General features: G+C 40.6%; 1 protein-coding gene across 10 annotated transcripts in view; it reads left to right on the top strand.

Annotated features, from left to right (window-relative positions):
• The window catches only part of LOC127351325 (serine/threonine-protein kinase BRSK2-like), a 122348-nt gene that overhangs the window by 51884 nt on the left and 53972 nt on the right, over positions 1-16492 (top strand). For 9 of the 10 annotated variants that reach the window (XM_051378778.1, XM_051378773.1, XM_051378776.1 and 6 more), the window contains exon 2: positions 12439-12533. In XM_051378778.1, the coding sequence (XP_051234738.1) occupies positions 12439-12533 (95 nt within the window). Of the gene's footprint in view, positions 1-1339; positions 1554-12438; positions 12534-16492 lie in introns of those variants that run through there. The other variant, XM_051378771.1, reaches the window with a different exon arrangement.

The following is a 16492-nucleotide window of genomic DNA, read 5'->3' as shown; positions in this document are numbered from 1 at the left end:
TAACAAAGTACGTTCCTTCTTTAATTTCACTAAGCTTTGTTTTTTCCTTCTTCTGACCCTCAGGAATTATTTAAATTAAACAGAATAGACACAGTCAGCAGTGGTGGAAGGTTGGGAAATGTTTGTATTATCAAGCTGGTATATGGATAAAACAGGTCTCCTTTACTAGCAGGTCTCAATTAGAGGCCTGGTCAGGATGTACACTGATGAGTTAGTTTGACTGTGAGGTTTAAGTTTATTAAGTCAAACAATTCAAGCATTAAAGATATTTGATTTGAGGTAACTCAAGTATTTATTGTTAAGGTAGCTTGGGTAAATTCAGTTAATTTAAGTTAGACTCATATGCAGCATTTCTCCAAACTTATTTAAAATATGTGAACAGAATTTATCAGAATAAAGTAACTTAAATCTAATTTTATACAAACAATTGACGTACGATAAAAATATATTTTATAATAAATTGATTATCAAAGTGGTAGCCAATTAATTTTCTGTGTTTTTTTTATGTGACAAACATCAAATCTTTACACTTTGGTTGATCATTAAGAATTACTTGAATTATATATGTATATATAATAATAATAATATAAAGTCAACTTCAAGAAAATTAATCAACAACTAGAATTAAATCACCTGAACTTAAAAAACGACTGAGTTGCTTCAACACTATATTTTTGAGTTAGGTTTAATTAATGAGTGACTCCAGTTTCTTTGTAGGGTTAATTCATGTTAACTTATGTTGTCAGGTTTTATAGTGTATGTTTGTCAGTGGGACAACTGCTTCGTGGTTATTTTACAGTAAGTCGGACACGTGGGATGTTTCTGTCTGCTCAGATGTTACAAATTGATGAAGTGTGTCAACTCAGGCAGGGAAAGGAAACAGCAACAAATCAGCTGAATGAAATGAAAATAAAACTCTGGTGTTTTCACGGTGTGTATTGATGTGTTTGGGCTGCAGTCTGCGTTAGCGCATCCTCTGATAGGACCTGAGCTCTGCAGGAAGCCTTTTTTACTCGCTCTCCTCCTCTTCCTCTGGAGGCTTGACCTGCTTTCTTGGCCTCCCTCATCTTCCTCTCCTCCCCCCTCTCCCTTTCTCTCTTTCCATGCTGACGGAGGGAAAACAGGAAAGAAAGGAGGAGCTGATTACCTCATTAATGGAGAAAGGGGAGCTTTGTCAGGATGTGGAGAAGGAGGGAGGGAGAGAGGGAGAAGGGGAAATCATATTCAATATATTCAACGGGAATCTTATCGACGGGGGAGCGGGAGGGGGTGAGGACGGGGGGAGGGAGATGATGGAGGATGGGAGGCTAACCTTGACACAGATATCCTCGGTTTCTCTGGATGTACAGTGTGTTCAAAACAGTCTGAATTTACAGTAGTTAAAACACAAACAGTCGCGATTGGACGCTGAAGCTGAGCGTCTCCATCATCTGTTGCCTGGTAGATTTCTGTGCCCAGAGCTCACCATTGGTCTCCTCTTCTCTTCTCTCTCCTCATGCTCTCCGCTGATTGGACGGCTGCATCCTGCCCTCAACACACTCATCTGAAAACAGGTAAGAGCTTCTTGTGCTGTCTGTGTTTCTGTTGTTTTTTTTTAAATAATCAGCATTAATGATTATTAGTTATTTTCTTTTGAGCTTGTTTTGGTGCACAAGAATGGTGATTACGGTCATGATCCAGAGGGATCTAACCGTAACGCTGCACTCCGAAGGGAGTTGAACCTAATATCAATGAAAGTCCAGGTTAACAAACTGATTGATACGCTGGTGTTAAACTATGATGGTGATTAAGATGTTAGTTGAGTCGGTGTCACTTAATCGGAGGTTGTACGAGTTTACATTAAAAGGGCGTGTTCGGCAGCACTGGAAGAGTTTTATGTGCACCATATTTGGCCATTTATCCCCAGAATGTACAATGATAATATCAGGATATGAGTCTTTGTTGGCACATTGTCGACAGAGTAAAGTAACATTACAGAATTCAGGTTCTCCGTTTTTCTCTTGCAGACTCTTCTTTTATTTGTGGTATGATTGAATACGACTGCGGTAAATGTCCAAGATTAAAGTGGTAAATTAACCAGAAAAACAATGAACAACGGTTTTTGATCGTTTTGATCCGGACCGAGATTCTGCTCTTTGGTCTGGACCAGAGTCCAGGGGAGGTTTCACACCTATAATTTTGGTTTGGATTAAATTGAAACCAACGAGGTAGGTGTGAAAGAACCCTTATTAAAAATGAGTGCTATTACAACAAAGGAACATGGAGACAACTCACATTTGGTTACACTAACAAACAGAAAACTGTCCAGAACTTGCTCTTCTGCTGAGCATTGGCTTGTTTCCTGCTCATTAAGTCTCGGCAGTAGGCCGGCTTTCTCACAATATATTGGTTGGTTTTGTTCTATTTCATTATGTATGATGGAAATAAAGCAACTATAATCTTTATAGAAAAGACCTTGACGGGTCTGAAGAGCCTCTGGCCACAAAAACACACGTTTTCTTGTAATTCTGTCCACTCGTCTACATCGTAGCTCCCTGCTCATTTACTGCAAATACCAATGCCTTAAAAATGTTTATTAACAAAGCCTCAGCTGTCCAACCAAACCTTGATCATTTCAAATCCAATATTTCTCCACTGATTTGGAACCACAAGTGGGATGGCTGAACGGTCCGCAATGCTTAATTCATGGTATGAAATCAATGTTCAGGCCAGCGACAGCGAGAGCAGCTCGCTGTCGGGACGGCCGCGCACCTCTCTGCCTCATTGGTAAACCGGCGGCGGCGGGTAATCAATGTTACAGAGCTGCAGGGTGCTCTTGACTCAGATGATTGGTCGGAACAATGGAGGATGGCATCAGATGACTGACAGCAAGGTGGGCAATTACGAGGCAGAAGGGAGCATCAATCGATATCTTTTTGGATAATATGAGGGTAGGAAAATGAAACGTATTGACGGCCGTGTGTGAGCGCCAACATTTAGTTTTGAGTGCATGTCTTCCTTCCTCTCTGTTTTGGGTGGATGGAGTGAATAAAGAAGATGCTCCCTGCCTCTGTAATAAGATGTAAATAGGCCAGAGCTCGAATTTTTGGTGGCTGGCAGATCTGATTCAAATGTGAGAGGCGGCGGGCTCATCAATCTTGTCGGACAGCTACAGATGGCTCCCTGACAGCCAGGAAACTCCATCAGAGCCCCGCTGAGCTCCACACAGGTCTGCTGCTGGGTGACAAGCTTGGCTCCACGCTTCCTCTTTGCCACAATGCTCGTCGCTGAGTACGATTGACTGTAGATTGATCTGATGTTTGTCCCTCTCATAAACAATGAAACCATATATACATTTGTATGGATGCACTTTGCTTTACACTATGAATCTTTCTATGAAGGAAGAAATACATCCCAAAGTTTGGTTAAGCTTTTATGTAACAGTCTAGGCTAATGGATCGTATCAAATTATACTTGTTTTTTCTTCTTCGATATCCGATATACTGAGTATCGGTATCGATCATGTAGACATCTCTGGTGTGCCTGATAAAGTGAATGTCGTCAGGCAGCCATTCAAGTCCCACAAGTCCTGCTGTCTATATGTCACGCTATATGTTGTCCACTAATCGCAGGTTTGGCGGTTCGATCCCCAGATCTTTTTGTCTACATGTCCTTGAACCTGAATATTGTCCTCAACATGGGTTGCCCAGTTATTGGATGTAAGAGCTCCACATTTTGGACCCCAGTGGTTTGATCAGCCTTTACCAAACACGCCACAGTTACAAATCTGTTCTACCAGCTGGACTTAGATGCAAGCTACTGGTCTAACCATCGGGTTCAGGTTCAGGCAATAAAACTACTTAGCATAGGTTAGGGAAAGATTGTGATCGGGGTTAAAATGATTGATTGTCAGTGAGAGACAGCTATCCAGTTGAATTTCATCATTTCAGTTAGTTTTCCACCATAATGAATTATATATATTTTTTTGTGGAAATTAGTTTTATAAAATCTGTTCAGGAACCAGCATCAAAGTCAAGATATCGTTATTAAACATTTCTGAGCGATACGCAGCCCCGAAGACAGGATGTGAACAGTCTCTGGTGTCAAAGTCAGACACCTGGTTATGGAAACATATGGATGGGAACAAGATTTTATTGATGCCAGTGCCTTCATTGATTCTGCTTATTGTCCTGATTCTTTATTGATTCCCTTTTCGATTGATATTGAATTTTCTGTGTGGGGGAAAAAGGTCTACCGAATTTCCATCAAAGCAAAATGTTTTATTATTTATTAAACATTTTCTTGTTTTAGAACAGAATACAAGGGTGACTTTGTCTTAAATGAAGGAACCAGAAACATTATTATTTTTATCATTTTTTATTCAAACAATGAAAAAGCTGCTTAATTTCCAACACTGGGATGACTTTCTCTTAAACTGAGAAGTTTAGTGCTCTTACTTTGAAAATAAGGACAATAATCTTGTTCCTCTGCTGAGATATTATGCAACCACTGTTGTATCTGGTTAAATCCACTCCAATATTAGCTGTAATATCTTATTAAGACACAGATATATTTTCTTAAAACCAGATTACTTTGGTAATGCAGAACATGCTTGACAAGATTATTCTTCTCTTTCGACAAAAAATTTGACAAATTTCCCAGAAACAAGTCTTTTTTATTTCTTGAGATTCCTGTTTTACAGTGTTGAAGCCCTCCGTGCTCCCATGTTAGAATAAGTGCCCTCCTGGATGCCCCTATGATAGATAAAACGTGATAAAGTGCCCTCTAGAGTGCTAACCCTAACACTGACTAGGCTGTTTCACCATAAATGCATAATAAATCACAACTTTCTGCACGCTGGTTCCCTTTTACCCGACTTTGTTTGGTTTAAAACCCTTCCCTTCGTCTGTACCAACATGTCGTAGTTACAAAACGTAAGGTTTGGAGGCCTGTTGAGCTCATCGGAGGATTCCTGAGCTGCTGTAGCGGATCAGACGACTCAGACATCCTCCTTTGTCGCTTGATCAACAAACAAAGCTGTACTTTCTGTTGTTGTTCGTGGTTACAGTCGCCCATTCAGACTTCATCCAATCCCCTCCGGCGTGAAGTGAGAAGAAACGAGCGAAGTGTTCGACTATGGTTCTATTTATAGTTCAATTAGCTGGAAGTTTACTGTTCTGCCTCCTGTCTAGCTCTCATTCTCCTTTCAGTTTTCTGTCTACATTCCTTTTGTTTTACCCTCAAGCATTCACACAAAGCCAGCTGCAGCATGCTTGTTACCAGCCGTATTTAAGTTCTCCGTAAGAAAGAAAAGAGGAGGAATGCCTGAAGTGGTGCAGAGGCCTGGACTCTTGACTCCTGGCTTTGCTCTGTAGTTTTGGCCACAGTGTGTGAGTGTGTGGGTGTCTGGCTGTGGCCTGCAGGTCCACGAGCCCTGAGCACCAAATGATTGAGAAGATTTCTCTGTGCCAAAACACTGAACCGACAAAGAAAAGACGATATCTCCCAGCATCTGCCGCCTCCTGAGCTGACTTCACTCACGGAGTAAACAGATTCTCTCAGGGACGTTCAGCTGCACTTTCAGCAATTAGGTTTTATTTTAGAGGTTTTGTTTACTTTTGATTCATAAAAACATCTTCATTCTTTTGTCACCTTTCACTGTGCATATTGCCAGCCCTTTTCATTGTTTTTGTCTATCATTCAAAGAACAAAACAAAACAGAAGATCAGTATTATACTTAATATAAACTAACAAAGACAGTTTTGATGAGTTTGATTTGCTCCAGTTTGTCTGGTCAGCTGTCCCATTGTTGGGGTCTGAGATGCTAATGTAACATTTAGTGGCAGTGAATATATATATGTATAACCTTTAAGGATGTTTCTAGTCCACACTACAGCCCTGTGACCAAGGTTATATTTTTAGCATTTCAGCTCTTTATGTAATTTCTTATCGACATAAACTCAGATTCAATAATGGATCATCTCACATTTATAGGTGACATTTTGACCACTGATGACCAAAGCTGGTGACACTACATCCACGCCGTATCATCTCTGAGTGATTTTGAAAAATACTTGTAATGATTGGAAGCAAAGCTGACATTGAGAAGGGTGTTCGCGGAGGGTGTTGTGAGGGTGGGGGTGCCAGTGTGTGACTGCTGAAGGTCACCAAACAACAGCTGACCTGTCAACATTAATTACCTTTGACTGCCAATGAACTGTACGGAGCTCAGCGGGTCTTTAAGTCCTATTGTGACGGTTCACAGAAAGAGCACGGCGGGCAGTCAGCTCTCCCGCGTTGGCAGGAAACGCTTCCACACACTGAATGCTTTCAGGGTTTTTGACACATTTATCGTCTTTCTCCAGACGCTTGTCACTTCATAGGAGAAAGTTTTTCAGGGAGTTTCCTGGAAACTTCCAGCCTGCTGTTGTATCAGTGTCGAAGGTAAACAACTACTAAAGTGTCATCTCGAGGAAGCTGAAGTAGCAGCTGTCTCCTTCCAAATAACAGAATCCCAAAAGTCAAGGTTGTTGTTTATTACTCCTGCTGGACCAGAAACTCATCCAGCAGCTCTAAATGTGTTCATAAAGCGAACAAAACGTTCAACAGACACCGGACGTCACGTCCTGCGGAGCTGGGCGACCGAGGGGAACTCAGTCGCTGTGTGTGAAGCCAACCAGCCTTTCAGTCGGGTAAAGTTTGTTAGATCTTTTTGTATGGAAATCAGCCTTTGACAGCCGATCCGATTTGGGTGCTTCCTTTTTTAAATTCTTTGTGGAATATGCACGTTCCTCCTTTCCAGAGTCTTGTGAAAGTTCTGGTTTCCATGCAGGTGCAATAGAGACTCAGAATTACCCGTTAGTGTGTTTATGTTTGTTACCCTGTGATAGAGTCCTGTAACAGGAGGCGTACCGTTACCTGAACTCTTGAAGTTGAGTGTCTGAGAACAAAAAAGAAACAACAGGACTGTATGTGCTGTTTGGTAGGCGATTGAAATAAATGGTCGTACGCTGCAAAAAAGGAATCAAAAGAGAGTGAAAAACATTTTATTTTTTATTTTTTACAGTGTATACTCTAATAAAAACATACCTATGAATATTACATCAGTTTCTACCAATAGATCCTCCTTAATGTTACACAATGGACCTTTGAAAAGCATTTTATTACTGGTATGTGCATTAAAGGGCATACAGAAACAAGTCATTCCGGAGTCGTCTGCAGCATTTATTTAATTTGCAAAGTTCCTGTAGAGTGGTCGCATTCATTCACAGTGTTTATTTTGCCATTAATGTTGTGTTATTAGTGCCTTCCAGCTGGCTGTTAATTCATCGAAACTGCTCTGGGAACTGTTGCGCCTGCGGTCAGTCCTTTAACATTATTATCAGCTGGTGTGTTGGTTCCAGTTAGTTTACAAGAGAACAAAAAACATTTTGCTTCGGGTTCAAAGTACTCTAATTAAACAGGAAACATTTCTCTTTAAGGCAACTAGAGCTCAGTTTTTAGTTGCTTTAATGTTTAACGTTAATAATATTTATGTCACTCAGCACAGAAACAGGAGAGGATTTAATGATACAAACAGGTTGTTCCACCCCTCGGTTTGTGGAGTCCTTCTTTGAATCCTCCAATTTGGCGTTATGGTCATCGCCATGACAGTTTGTCGGATCCAGCAGAGGTCACGTAATGCGAGTTGAGCTGCTCTCAATGGCTGCTCTTGGTTTGGAAACAATGGCGGCTCGCCTGGTCACACAGGATCTAGTATTCCAGATAAACAGTAAAATGTGTTTGTGAACAGATTTGAGGAGAGAAATAGTCAACAACAGGATCTGGATCCATATCTGATCAGCACTGTTTGACAGTTTGATCTGAGTTTGGTGCGTTGAGCTGGACGGACTCACTGAGAATGAGCTGTCAATCACAAGGTAGCCCCGCCCTAAAGCTTACCCTGCTTTATGGTCTGTTTTACTCTAAATGGGACCATCAGTTACTAAATGAACATCATGCTGTATGGAAGAAGACTGAAACTAGAGACTGAGACCAGAAACTCATCAGGAAACTGTTTACTGAGCTAATAAATCAACTGAGAAGTCGACTCATCTTTCTATAAGACTGAATGGTATCAGTTTATATTGCAACCAGTGGAGCTGCCCCCTGCTGGCCGTTATGTAGAATGCAGGTTTAAGACACTTCACAGATGTCCCCTATCGATATTTATTCTAATTTAAATCAAAATTTCTTCTTCTTCCACTTTAGTAAGTTGAAAAGCTGCTTAACTGAACTTGATATTACAGTAACCATGAGCCTCAGTGAGTGTTACCATGGAGAACCAGAACCATAAAATCAGAGTTCTTGAATATACAGAACCAAAACAACTTCATTTATTCTACATATACTTATTGATTCTTAAAAAGAATCAATGAGTGCGCTCTGATTGGACGGTTCTTACAGCAGTGCTCTCTGGGATTTGCAGTTGACTTACATTATAAAGCCGTTACATACATACATGTTCTCTGTCGGTGGTACATTGTGTTTATTCATTGAAAGGAGCTTAATTGGGACTCTGAAAGTAATTCTTACTCTCAGCCTGGAGGCACAGTGAAGGATCATTGGAGGTTTGGGGAGGACCAGAGGTCGAGTCCCTGCTGCAGGTCTGTAGAGTTCAGAAGTCCTGGAGATTATCGATGTGGTTCGGCAGAGAGGAGCAGACTGATTGAGAAGAGAGAGATCAATGAAACTGAGGTTATTTCTTTGTTGAGCAGAAAAATACAGAACGTCCTCATAACACAGATAATTACCCCGATGAATAACACAGATAATAACCCCGATAAATAACACAGATAATAACCTGAGCTTCTTAAAATAAAGCAGGTAAATACGATCAGCTGTCGACTAAATTAATCAATAAAATGAGAGATAATTAGGAAAGAAACTGGGCGGCGCTGATTGAAACGGATCAAACCAGGTCAGTCTTAACAAAGTGAATCCATGCAGGTCAACCACGCTGAGAGCACGGCTGCACAATTAATCTCAATATTAACCACAGTATACCACAATATGGAAAAAAGGTGCAATATGCAAATCGCAGAAGCTGCAATTTCCTTTGATAAAGATAAATCGTGACAAACAGCATTAAAGTGAAGCACTGCAGACATCCTGGTCTACAAATCTTCTTGTTTGTTGTCACATCATCATAATTTTAATAGTTTTTTCAGTGAAAATTAAATTTATGATGCAAAAAATGATCATTCCCACAATGATTGTGAACCACATCCCAATATCTGTCACAATAATTGCAATATGATGGTTTTGCCGCGTCGTGCCGCTCCAGCCGAGAGGAAAATAAATGGCAGAGGTGTAAATGTATCTGTAAGTTACATGTATAAATTCATTCATAATGATATGAGAAAACACATCTTACTGTAGGTGGACAATGATGTCATATTGTCATCTTCAATAAATCTTCACCAAATTTCAGGAGGTTTCTTCCATCCATCATCTTTAATTTAATTTATATATTTATTGTCAGTATGTATTAAACACTAATAAACAGGAATAAACTGAACTGTGGTGTTTCTGATGTAAAAGCTCAGCCGAGCTCTTCCTTGCTGACGAGTCAGAGAGGAACAAAGTGGACGGTTCTTGATGTGCAAATGTCAGAGATTATTACTTTAGGGCCTCGTTCTGAGCCACGTAATGATTCTAATAACTGAGAAGCACAATGAAAAATGTCAAACATAAAGTGCTTTTATGACTTTCGTGCCGAGTTGGTCAAAAAACATACAACGGCGAGTTGAGACGGAAGTGCTCACATTGAGGTGTCAGAGGAGTAATTATGGGAAAAGAAAAACTGCGTGGAAGATTATGGGAGCACAAATGTGTTTTTAGTGGAGATAAGTCATTGTTATAGTCCTCGCTGGGCCCATATAGCTGTAACATACACTTTAAATAGCTTTTCTTCCTCAGAGGAAACATGAATGTAATATAACATCACTCGAATTGTAGTCGGTATTTTCTTTTCCTTTGTTTGCTGAGTCTAAAGTTTTTTTTGTCTACAGCCACATTCAGGAGTCGTTTTCATTTTTCTTGTGACCAAATCTCCATTTAATGCTATTTTCTGCAGACAAAGTCCTTCACTGCTGCCCTCCTCTTCCTCTGGACTCACAACCGTCTGTATTTTTTTGCCCTTATTATTGCCTTTATTTGATAGTGACAGCTGAAGACAGACAGGAAAGTGGATAGAGAGAGTGGGGATGAAACGCAGCAAAGGGCCGCAGGTCGGATTCGAACCCTGGGCCGCTGCAGCAAGTACTCAGCCTCGGTACATGGGTCAAAGTCAATATTTTGATAAAGTCTCTCATTATAATAACTTACAGAATCCTTTTTTTAAATCACATTGGCAGAAATTAGCTTCTGTACCAACCTGATGCTGAATTTTCACTTAAAATAAATGATTTGAATAGTTCATTACAAGCTAAACTAAACTATGTTGTGCATGTAATATAATGTAAATTATTATCAAAACAAATAAGTAACAATTAAAAACCTAGTATGTTTCTGCTTTTCATTTTCAGTAAAACTTTAAAGCTAACGGTGTGTCGGAGAAAGGCAGAGCGTTTACTTTACATGTGTGATGTTCAATAGCAGGCGGGGTTCCGGTCCTTCTGGTTTTATGTCCGAACCTGTCGGATTAGGAACGGGTCCAATGGGGTTCGGGCAGAGAATCAAACCTCTAAAGATATTTTTCGGAGGCTTTTTTTTTTATGTCTTTATTTGACAGTTTTAAGACACACAGGATAGGCGGTGGAGCGAGAGAGAGGGGGGCTTGAGCCCAGGCCAGACCCCAGAATCAAACCTCTATCTGGAATCCCCCGGGTCAGTCCATCCGTCGCTCCGGTTCCTTTTACACTCACTCCTCTCTTAAGGGTTGAATGTGCCTCAGACAGGCACACAGAGCGGCCTTTGTGGGGCTTTCTTAGCCTCGCGTTGTGTTCAGCACTTGTAGCCCTTCCTCGAGCCGCTCTGACAACAAGATCAATGAGACGCGGTGAATGTCGCCCAGGATGCCATTTCGGTTCTAACCGGAGACATAAAAGAGCCCCCAGGCTGCCATATTGGCCCGAACACCCCCGCTGCTTACGGCTCTGCTTGCTTCCCGGCAAGCCCCCGCAGGGAAATCACCTTTCAAATAGTGAGACACTCATCTCCTGTGAAATATATATATGCAGCGTGAGGTAATGAAGAGGTGCATATGCGCGGTGGCATTTCTACCGCCGTCTGCAGACCTTCAGTACAAAGTAAAATATACTCCCCGGCGTCAGAGCTTTGATAGAGATGGATGGAGCCATTGTGGCTGTAATAAGATAAAGGTATTGCGTGTTGACATTTCTGTTACGGTGCAAGAGTCAGTTCTCAGAAGTACACAAGGAAAAAGAGGCTCAGGAGTCGCAGAATGTGAGTCGATTGCGTTTTTATTCTCCTGTTTTATGCTCCGCCGGCTGACAAACAACATACAGCGTGGACTGAAAGCAGCTTCACACAGTAAACAATCATAGACTCTCGTTCAGTGAGTTCGCATCTGAGGTTCAGGACCCCCACTTGGGGTCGCCAAAGCTTCATATGGGGGTACAAAGTAGGCCGATATAGCAGTATGTGGGTTCACTTCTGTGAAGAAAACTGTCTAATACAACAAAACCAGAAAATTAATTTAACTTATTAACTAATTGTTGAAACTGATTACATTTTTTAAGTTGAACTAACTTAACTTACATTATTGATCTAATAGCTTTAGTAATTTTAAGTGACACTGACTTCATTTTGTAATTTGTATTTGTCCTGTGAAAACAAAGTACGTAGTAAAAACTATTTAATCAGGAATGTTTCTGTAACTTGAACTTGAAATAACTGTAATAGCATTACAGTGAATGATGGTAAAGGGGACAAGAAAACACTGAATTTGTCAAAACAGAAGCCTTTTAAGTCTGTTTGATTGTTAAAATTATTAAAAATACATAACACAGACAGAGAAGTGTATAAAAAGTTCCATAAACAGGAAATAATCTGCTCAAAATTCATCCAAATCTCTCGTTTTACACAAACTTCCTGCAGTTATTGAGTTCACTGTTTGGGTTCATTGTACAGTTAGAATATAATATTAAATATCCATAAAATATGTCACTGAGTCAGTTTATTAATGATAGAAAAGGAAGAAAGATGTTGGTGACCAGCTTCATTCAGGTTGTCTGTTTTATTTTAAAAACTGTAGATTTGTGTTATTATCTGCAACAGTCGTCTGTGGAGTATATTTAAGTGACTGCTGTCTCAGAGGAGGACAGGAAACCTTGAAAGTGATGACTTAAATTCAGATCCACACCTCCACGTTTCTGAATGTCCCTTGTTCCCTCAGAGAGACTCCGACAGACTTAGAAGAAAAAGACTTGATGTGAATTTTATTTTGTGTTTCAGGTCTGGTGAAGCTGGGGATCCACTGTGTCACATGTCAGAAAGTTGCCATAAAGATTGTCAACAGGGAAAAGCTCAGCGAGTCGGTTCTCATGAAGGTAAGACGGTTTGAGTGCGATCAGTGTTTGTTTAACCTGTGAAACTCGATGCTGTAGGTGTCTAAAAAGCACAACGACTGAAGATTCAGCCCATTTGAGTTTTTATTATTATTGTATAATTTTTCTGTGGGGTATACAATAAGAGTTGTGAAATAATTGCCTAAAAATAAGTAATTTGATGGCCCCGAAACGCCCCTAGCAAGTTCCTTTCTTGGATCTCAGTATTTTGTAAAGCAGTGCTGCTGAGGTACTCCTAAAGAAGCTAAGAAAACAGCACAGCAAATGTTAAAAAGGATAAAAAACACCAAATAATGAAGGTTAGGATTGTGCTGAACTCAGTTACTGACACCTTTTTGGTCCAATTCAGGAGCTGGTTATTGTCAAAGTAGCTAAAACTATAACTTGTTGTCTATTTCTGGCTCCATGTAGATGTTTGATGTGTTTTTCTTCTTCCCGTAAATAAGAACAATATTTAGTATCTAATCTCTTCCAGAATATTTCCAGTAATTTGTGTGATAGAAGAAAATTTTTCAGTCACTCACATTCGCTCTCCACACCCACAAAGAGCAGGAAATAGACCAGAATGCAATGCAGGTACAGTTTTAAGTCTCAACCCCGCCGTCACTGTCGCACCCACACGCAGGGCAGCACAGAGCAGGTGGTTGGACGCTCTCCCGCTCTTTCATTATTATTGTCACCACTTCGCCGTCCGCCTACACCTTGAACAAACAGCTGGACACGGCTAAATTCAGGCAGGATGAGTCACATGTTCAGTGTGTCAGCTTCCACGAGGTTGACTCATGTTCGGCAGTCAACGTACATCCAGCTGGAAGTCTGCAGTGGAATATTTCTTTCTTCCTTTTGTTCAGCGGAGGTCATTTCTGACTCTGATCTTAGAGTATAAAAACATATTTCCTGACTCACACTCTGCTGGTATTGATTCAATCAGATATGTTTGGTTTTATTTACTGATATCTGTCAGTATATTACAGTCAGTTGAATTTTGCTTGTGGTGCTACAGTAAAAGTGTTCAGGCCTCACTGTCAACAGCATCCTGGAATACCTGGAAAATTAGAGTTTTCCAGTCATGGAAACACCTGGAAATTGCAAATCCATGTTTCCCTGGAAAGATTTTAACTGTGTTTTAACCCCTCTTTCAGATCATTTACGTAAACGAGGTTTGAACATTTTGTCAGGATGAGCTGCACGCTACGATACTTAGAAACGGGTTTACCAGACGTGGAGCCGAACATTGCGTCGTCGATGTTACAGTTAGAAGAAAAGATCTGCCACCTACATACCTGTAATTAACCTGAGACACTCCCAGTAAATGATACGACTGTTTGTGAGCGAGGGCCGTCCTGTAGTGTCAAGAAAACTCCTTGATTTCTTAAAAATAGTTGCCATCCTGCTTCAGTACTAACACATGCAATTGTACATGTATTAATATCATAATTATTCTATAACTTCTGGAAAAGACATGTTGATTGTTCAGTTTATTAGAGGCAGAAATCGGATATATCTAAAAACCTCGATAAATAAAAACAAAACTATCTGCGTGGCTCGAAAAGTTTCTTTTGCGTATTTTGGGTGAACAGACATAACTTAAAGGTTGTATATATGAAATTCACTGCCACTAGATGTCGCACTAGAGCTCCAGCATCACACACCAAAACAATGGGTGTTCCAGCCCACCAGACTCCATTTACTAAACCACTCGTTTTACCTTCAGATCATCATAACTTCATTCAAAGTGGAAAGAAACAGAATAAACCTCATTAAAAGCGTCTCTGTTAGTGTTTCCAACAATCACCAAGTCTGGTTTGGTGGAAATAAATCCTTAATTCACCGACATAGATGATAAAAACAGCAGTTTCAGTCGGAGCAGACCGGCTATGGAAACAAACCACAGAGAGGCTGCGATACAACACAGGCAGAGGGAGAGAGACGCCATGTGACTCTGTATCTTTATATAGAGAATAGCTGTTAGCTGATATATTAATGTTTAACATAAACATAAACGGGCTCAACCGTTTGCAGGAGTAGATTTTCCTCATGTTTTACTCCTCCTAATCCCTCCAGAAGCTCCAAGTTACAAGAGAAAGTCCTCATAAAGTCGTTTTCTGAAAAATACGACTTGGTGGAAAAGCAACACTTGTCTGATCTAAGTGATAGAAATCTAATTTCCTGGATTGTATTTGGCTCTTTCATAACATCTGAGTTTCTAAGTGCTGATTTGACAGCCTCCATTACAGTTTTCTGCTTTATTATATTCTCACACACACACACACACACACACACACACACACTCTTTATAGACTGTCAGAACATGTCTGTGTGTATAATTAGCAGTGTTTCGAGCTGGATTAATGTCATGTAAAGACATTTCAGACAAGACAGACTCAAGTGGTGTATTGAACAGCAGCCGACGCACTCACACACACGCACTCACACACACACACACACACACACACACACACACACACACACACACACACAATGAGGACAAACTATGTGTGTGTGTGTCTGTGTGTGAGTTAGTGTATATAAGGGTCTCAGGTACATTAGACCTGCTGTAATGATCAGCAGCAGCTAATTTTCCAGTGAGAAAGCCTGTGCGTCACACCTTTTTGGTTCTCTGTCCACATTAAGTACTCGGCAATTACTTCTGTGTGTGTGTGTGTATGTGTGTGTGTGTGTTGGCGGAGGTCATGTGACCGGGCCGTTTGCCGCTGCAGTCCTTGCTTTCTGCTGATAACCGTCCTTTCATCCTAATGAGCAGAGTGAGTGAGAGACCACCTCTCTCTCCTCGGCTAATGCTGGCGGTTAATTGGTTGTTAACGCCGCTGTAAGTGTGGGCGTGTGTGAGCGTAGGAGGCCGCTTTGATTGTCTGGTGCCATAACACCTCGTGAATGTTGTCAAGATAACTTAGAAGTTTCATGGCTGTGAAAGACATCAGTGACACCAAAAGGTCAGAGAGGAGAGCTCGTTGCTGATTGGTTTGCAGGGCTTCAAATCGCCGTAATCAGCGGGATGAATCTGAGCGCCTCGTTACCGACGCAGAGGTTAAGCAAGGCACCGGGTTGGACTGTAGTAGTCTGTTATACAGTTCATCAGTAATCACAAGCATTGTACTCACCAAAATTAAAGTCAACAGGGTGAAGAAACAACCAAAAACAAATAAATTATTAGTCAAACTGTTGGTTGTAAACATCCATCACAGTTTATAGATGCCCTTCCTGTAAGGTCCACTTTCTGGATTCAGAGTCACTCTGAAGACCCGACTGGTGGATTGCTCAAAGTGAAAGAGTTTAATTATCTCGGGATCTTGTTCACGAGTGGTGGTAAAATGGAGTTTGAGATGGTCAACAAAAATAAGCAATTTAATGTCAATAAATGGATCAAAATGAAGCCGAAAAAATGGCATCACGATGGCAATTTGTAAAAACTCTGAATTCAAACTTTGTCGGGTTTGTCAGCAAGACGACGAGCATACAACTTTTAAAACGCTTGTTTTCTGAATGGAGTATGAATCAATCGAGGCTACGAGAACTTATTTCAGAGTAACCAGATAGTTGGACGCACATTTTTAACAACTTTCCTCTCTTTCCTTTCTCTGAGTGATCTCCTTTTCTGTCTCTGTGTGAATATGAAGCATATATATATATATATATATATATATATATGATAGCATGTATCAAAGAGCTCCGTCAGAGATTAGGGTGTCGCTGCTCCTTTGCATCAGGAGCTGGTGGTGGTGGTTTGGGGCATCTGATTAGGATGTGGGAGACTTCCTTTGGAGGTTTTCAATTCAATTCAATTCAATTCAATTTTATTTGTATAGCGCCAATTCATAACAGAAGTTATCTCAGGACACTTTTCAAATAGAGCAGGTCTAGACCGAACTCTTTAAAACATTAATTACAGAGACCCAACAGTACCACCATGAGCAAGCACT

This window comes from Dicentrarchus labrax, unplaced genomic scaffold, assembly GCF_905237075.1.
Source record: "Dicentrarchus labrax unplaced genomic scaffold, dlabrax2021, whole genome shotgun sequence".
NCBI classification, from domain to species: Eukaryota; Metazoa; Chordata; class Actinopteri; family Moronidae; genus Dicentrarchus; species Dicentrarchus labrax.
The sequence above is the reverse complement of the archived record's forward strand: the minus strand, read 5'-3'. Positions and strand labels throughout refer to the sequence as shown.